Genomic DNA, 6,000 nt, shown 5'->3' with positions numbered 1-6,000 from the left:
AGGAAGAAGTAGGGGTGTGTGCGTGGGGCGAGGGGGGCTCCTCCGGGTGCAGACGTGAACCCAGAACGCACCCGCGGCACCCGCGCACACCCTTCCCTCCAGCCCCGCAGCCAGCCATCCGGCGCGGAAGGGGTGACTGGGCCGAGGTCCTGGAATACGTTGGAATCCGCCAGATGGGCGGGAGCCAGGAAGCGCGGTGCTTGGCAGGAAGCCCCGTGGGAGGCGGGAGGCCCGCTAGAGGGACCGGCCAGGTCCTGGACAGACCGCGCCGAGCTGCCTGCAGAGTGAGCCCGAGGCGGGGCGGAGGGGGAAGGCGGGACGGCCCCAGGTGGGAGGAGACCGGGACTGCGCATCCTGACACCGGGCGGAGCCAGGAAAGACGGAGACGCAACCGGGGCTGCGGCACAACGCGGGCCGCCGCCCCGCCTTTTTAGGACGGAGGTGGCGAGCCTGGGGGAGCCGGGGGAGGCCCAGAGCTACAGGTGCGGGAACGTTGTTATGGAGATGAGCCTCAGTCTCCCCATTGGCCACCTAAGGCTCCTTCCTGGCCTGAAGTCCCTAAAGAGGGAGACGGGGAGTTTGAGACACACTTTCCCCAGAATCAGGCCAGCACGGGTGTCAGATGTAACCGGGGACCCACTTGTGACACCCAGCTGGACAGGCCCTCCAGGGAACAGGGGTTAAGCCATCCATTTCTGGCTACAGCTGAGCCCGGAAGAATGGGGGTTGGATAGGGGTTTGCAGGGATAGAAGTAACAGCACAGCATCACACATACACCCTAGGAGGAAACAATCACATTTTTTAACCATCAGTCAGAACGGACGCTGGGTATAGGGCTAGACAAGGTCCTGGGAGGCCCTTCCATCCATGGCCGCACATTATCCCTTCAACTGCAGGATCAGGGAAGGGAGGGGTCCCCAGGGGAGATGGGCCAGGATGGCCATGGGGATCCTCAGGGGCTCAGGGCCTGGTGACTGCCCAGCTGATGTAGATTTGATGCTTCAGCAGTCCGTGCATCCAGGCCCTGCACACCCCCTCACTATCCCGTTCCCCCCAAGTAGCAGCCATTTCCGCCAGGCCCAGGCCAGGTGAAGGAGAGCAAGTGTGTGGGTCGGGAGCCAAACACCCAGTAAGTGGAGATGAGAGAGCCCTGAGGCAAGAGACGTGTATTCCAATGTTCACAGTGGGTGCTACGGGGGCTGGGCAGGAGTGGGGTTTGAGTCACTGGGGAAGCCCTGAGGCAAGGACGGGACCAGGGTCATCCCTGCAGAGCCCTGTCCCAGGTCCGCTGATCTGGTTGACATCTCTATCTTTGTTGTATTCAGTTTTCCACTCTTTAAATAATTAATATAATTACTTTTAAATACAAAATACACAGTGTCCTTTCTCTTCTCTTCCTCTTGTTTGGGGTGATTGGGAGGTGAGTTTTAAATAAGTGTGTCAGCTGTCTAACAGGTCACAGGCTCCAGGTGGGGGGCCCTGAGCCCCAGATGCCACCCCTCCCCGGGGCGGCCTGGCACCGCTCCCCCTCCCCTGGTCTGCCCCTGATGGGAGCTCTCCGTGCCCTGACCCAGGGCCCCAGCTGGTGAGAAGCCCTCTTGGGAGGTGGCCGGGAGCTGATGCAGTGGGGCCCCAGGGGCCTGGTTTCGACTGACGGATTCAGAGAAGTCCTAGCCCATGAAGCAGACAGGCCCCAGCAGCACCCCACCCCGCCTCGGGGGGCCCCCCAGGTCTGAGAAGGAGGCGTCCAGCACTGGCAGCTGCTCCAGCACAGGGGTCCGCACCTCCAGCACCGTCCGGCCTTGCTGTGTCTGGAGGGGGAGACAGGAGGGGTGAGCTGGGTGGAGGGCACAGCCCAGGCTGGCCTCTCCTCTGAGCACGGTGAGAGGTGATTCCCCCAGCGCATCCCATGACTGGAAAGGCAGGGAGGTGTATGTGCCTAAGTGTGTCGGGGGCGGGGAGCGGGGGTCTTTGAGATTGCGGCCTGTGGTGGTGATTGAGTCTGTGCTGCTCCACAGGGATGTGTGTATGTGTGTGTGTGGGGGGGGGGTGATATTAGCTGGCATGATTCACATGTGCATGTACCTGTGTGACCCTGTGGGGGTGTTGCCCACCCCTGTGTCTCTGCTGGGCCACCTGGTGATGCTGCTGTCTGCACACAGGTGAACCCCATTTCCATCCTTCCCACCCCACACCCCACCTGAGCTCTTCCCGCTTCCCTTCCCACCTGACAGCCGGCTCTGAATTCCTTGACGTAGGGGCTGGTGTCAGGGCTCAGCTCATCCTCGTTGGCCCCCCTGAGCTTCAGGGGGCCGTCGCGGGCCAGCCCAGAGCACGGGTAGGAGACGTCCTGGTGGGCGGAGACACTGAGCAGCCGCAGGAAGGTGAGCTGGACCACACCTACAGGGGAGCCCTCCGAGTCCACGTAGGAGAACTGGAAGAGAGGGGCTGCGGTCAAGGCCAGAAGAGGATGGCTGGGCCGGGGCATAGGCAGGGAATAGGAGAGGGGGCTGAGAGAAATGCCTGAGTGGGAGCCAGAAGACTGGGGTGCAGGACAGGCCAATGTCTGCCTTGGGTTGCGGGGGTGGTGAGCACGGGGGCTGGTGAGGAGGAAGGAGGAAGGCGCAGGAATGGAGAGGGGCCAGTCTTCTGCAGGGCGACGCCGGGAAACTTGTCACATAAACCCAGAACCACCCCACACACAGGGAGGGTGCCGGGCCAGCCGCACCTGTGTGACATCATCCCGGGGCAGCACACAGGTCTCCCCGCCCGCAGTGAAGTTGCAGAACACCCGGAAAGCATCGCGGGCGCAGCCCTGGTTGGGGTCCACCCAGTATTCTCCTGTGGGGGAGCGGGCAGCTCAGACCCAAGATGCTCTTTGCACCACATCCCCATCCCCCAGCCCTCCCTACACGCTCCCAGCCTCCAGCCCCTGCTCTCCCACCAGAGCCCCTAGCACAGTCCTGCACTTCAGTTTCCCTCACAGCCCCCCATCCCTGACACCCCGCCAGCAGCATCCCCAGGCTCCTGATCACAATGAGTGTGAGGCTGTAGGTTTGCACATGTGTTGGCTGTAGGTTTGCACATGTGTTGGCTATAGGTTTGCATGCCTGTGTGGCTGTAGGTTTGCACACGTGTCCGGCTGTGTGAACGCAGGCCCTGTGCACACGTGTTCTATCTATTCCTGCAGACGGTGGGCTGGCAGCAGCTGCTGCACACTGGCAGGACCATGTTCGTTTCTGGTGCTGGTAGGTAGCCACTGTTCCAGTCCCCTCACCCCCACCCAACACCGTCCCTGACTCTGGCAACACCACTCTGCTCGTCACGCCCAGGCGGCTGTTCGTCTTGCTGTGTGCCCTGGGGCTGACACTGACCATCCGGCAGCTCTGGGTGGCAGAGCTTCAGGTCCTGGCAGGTGCGACCAGGGCTGTCCTGGGTCCCTGTTGGTCGCCTCATCTGTTCAATCTCCTCCCGCAGGGAGTCCAGGGAGCCAAAGATCTCCTCCAGCCCCCCAGGACTGCCCGGGGCCCCCCCAGTCGGCACGGCCTCATCTTCCTGCATCAGGCGGCTTCCATCCACTGAGCGCCGAGTCTTCTTGGGCATCTGGATGGGCAGGGGCTGGATCACCTCGCCTGGGGGGCCCTGGATAGAGGGACAGATGGAGAGGGTGGGGGTGAAGCAGAGAAGGTGCAGGACAGGGAGGGACGCCAGGGAAGCGGGCCAGGCCTCCTAACTCACCGGGTGTCCCGGAGGGCCCTGGATGCCCTTCTCTCCCTTGGGTCCTGCTGGGCCCTGCCAAAGGAGTAAACGAGGTCATGGAGGGGTCAAGGTCACAGTGGGGTCAACTCAGTATCCAGGCTGGGAGTGAGGGGCTCCCCTGGGGGGAACACTGCTCTGGAGAGACAGTGCCAAGTCCAGCGTGGGGGCGGGCAGGTCAGGGCCAGGTTCACTCACTGTGGCTCCTTTGGCTCCCTTGGGGCCAGCGGGTCCCTGTGAAATGAGAAACAAGAAAGAGACCGTCACACAGGGAAGGTCAGGACGCAGGAATGGAGAGGCAAGGCCAGGAGTCCACCGGGCAGGGGGATTACAGGAGGGCGTGAGGAACCTGGGGGCAGGAGACCTGGGAAGGGGAGGAGACACTGCGGGGTAAGGACACGCTGGGGAAACAGGCCTGTGCCTGTTAGGCTGGCATTGCCATGGAAGCCATTGGGTAGGGTTTCGGGGAGGAACAGATGGTACTCACAGTGAGGCCAGGGGGCCCTCCAGGACCAATGGGGCCAGAGGCTCCGGGGATGCCCTAGGGAAGGGGGGCCTCATTCACCTGGGTTCTCCTCCCCACGCCCCAGCCCACCCCCGACGGGAATCTCCACCTCATCCCGCAAGGACGGCGCCCTCTCCTCACCGTCTCCCCCTTCTGTCCAGCGGAGCCCTGAGGGCCAGGAAGCCCCCGGTCTCCCTTCTCTCCCTGCTCCCCAGGGGGCCCGATCAGCCCAATGAGACCTGGGTGGCCCTGGAGAAGAGGACGGTGGTCAGGGAGAAGCAAAGGAGACAGGTGCTGGGGACCACGCTCAGAGCCCAGAAGCCAGGGCTGTGAAGAGCCCTCGCTAAGGCCCGAAGGCCCGGTGCTGGAGGCCAGAGCAAAGCAGGGAACTCAGGTCCCACCTCTAGGGGTGAGGGCCGGTGTGGGGGGAGGGGAGACATCTGGCCACTTGTCTGTCACTCACCTTCTCTCCCTTGGCCCCAGCATCACCACGGAGGCCAGGGAGCCCTGGGGGTCCCTGTGGGGAGAGAGAAAGTCACTCTTTCCAGGGAGAGGTGAAACCAAGCCCCCACCACTTCCTGCTTCCTCCAGGGTTTCAGCTCCACACCCCCTGCCCAGGCGCCCCCGCCCCCACTCACCCCACCCAGGCCAGTCACTCACCACAGGACCTGGGGGCCCAGCCTGACCTGTGGCCCCAGGACGACCTTGCTGGCCCTACAGATTTGAGGAGACCCCAGAGGTCAGGCAGAGTGTCCCCTCCCATGGCACCCCCAGCCCAGCCTTTCCCTCCAGACTCACCACTGAGCCCGGGAGCCCCCTCAGACCATCGGGACCAGGTTTTCCTGCTGGGCCTGCGGGACCCACTGGGCCTGTCTTTCCCGGGGCACCCATAGCACCAGGATCCCCCTGAAACGCACACAAGGAACGTGTTCTAAGGGGCGGGAAGGGGGGGCAGGGAGTCCAAGGTAGATAGGGTGATGCAGGAAATAGGTCTAAGCCCCAGGAGCCCCGGGGGCAGGAGCAAGTAGTGGGAACCCCCTTCCCACAAGGGGCTCAGCTGAAGGGGGGGGTGGCTGTGAAGGTAGAGGTGGACAGAGGACTCTGAGAAGCAAAGGAGCGGGAAGATGGAGGGAACGTTCCAGCATCCAGGGTGGCCTCTCCCACCTTGGCTCCCTTCTCTCCTTGTCGTCCCTCAGGGCCAGGCATGCCAACAGGACCCTGCAGGTGGAGGCAGGAAGGTGCGGATGAGGGCACAGAGGCCCATCATGGGGGCGGGGGGGGTGGGGGGGGACCTGCGCAGCTGTGCCAGGTGTGAAAGTACGAGTGGCCCTGAGCATCTGGTGAAGAGCCACGCCCACCTCCTGCCCCAGCAGCTGAAGGGTGAGCCCCGCCCAGCAGGGGCCAGGAAGCCAGCCCTTCCCTGTCTATTCTGATTGGTGGGTACACACCACACCCCTGGCAAGAACTTACATACAAAACCCCAGAAACAAACATACCCAAATATGCACAGCACTTATAAACACACGTGCTCCAGCACATACACACCCACCCAGGACAACCCACACACAGCATCTCCCTGCCAGACCACCTGCTGTCGCCCTGTCATCCGCCCACCATTCAAGGGCGCCCCTGAAGACCCCAGGTGTCCCCCCAGGTGTCCACCTCACTTACCCGCTTTCCAAGTGGCCCGGGGGGTCCATTCTCCCCGGTGGGACCAGGGGACCCCTAAGGAGGGAGG

At 63.2% G+C, this 6,000-nt stretch overlaps 1 protein-coding gene across 2 annotated transcripts in view; it reads right to left on the bottom strand.

The window, feature by feature from the left end:
• Nucleotides 1-777: 777 nt before the first annotated feature.
• Nucleotides 778-6,000, bottom strand: part of COL11A2 (collagen type XI alpha 2 chain) — a 29,181-nt gene continuing 23,958 nt past the window's right edge. For both annotated transcript variants that reach the window (XM_080665610.1, XM_080665611.1), the window contains exons 54-66: nt 5,934-5,987; nt 5,427-5,480; nt 5,061-5,168; nt 4,923-4,976; nt 4,726-4,779; nt 4,404-4,511; nt 4,245-4,298; nt 3,956-3,991; nt 3,740-3,793; nt 3,376-3,643; nt 2,730-2,842; nt 2,229-2,435; nt 778-1,812 (exon numbers count right to left, since the gene is read on the bottom strand). In XM_080665610.1, coding sequence (XP_080521736.1) covers nt 1,672-1,812; nt 2,229-2,435; nt 2,730-2,842; nt 3,376-3,643; nt 3,740-3,793; nt 3,956-3,991; nt 4,245-4,298; nt 4,404-4,511; nt 4,726-4,779; nt 4,923-4,976; nt 5,061-5,168; nt 5,427-5,480; nt 5,934-5,987 — 1,305 coding nt within the window. In that variant the 3' untranslated portion in view covers nt 778-1,671. The remainder of the gene's footprint in view (nt 1,813-2,228; nt 2,436-2,729; nt 2,843-3,375; nt 3,644-3,739; nt 3,794-3,955; nt 3,992-4,244; nt 4,299-4,403; nt 4,512-4,725; nt 4,780-4,922; nt 4,977-5,060; nt 5,169-5,426; nt 5,481-5,933; nt 5,988-6,000) is intronic.

The sequence above is a fragment of the Plecotus auritus genome (genome assembly GCF_963455305.1).
Source record: "Plecotus auritus genome assembly, chromosome: 4".
Classification (NCBI taxonomy): domain Eukaryota; kingdom Metazoa; phylum Chordata; class Mammalia; order Chiroptera; family Vespertilionidae; genus Plecotus; species Plecotus auritus.
The sequence above is the reverse complement of the archived record's forward strand: the minus strand, read 5'-3'. Positions and strand labels throughout refer to the sequence as shown.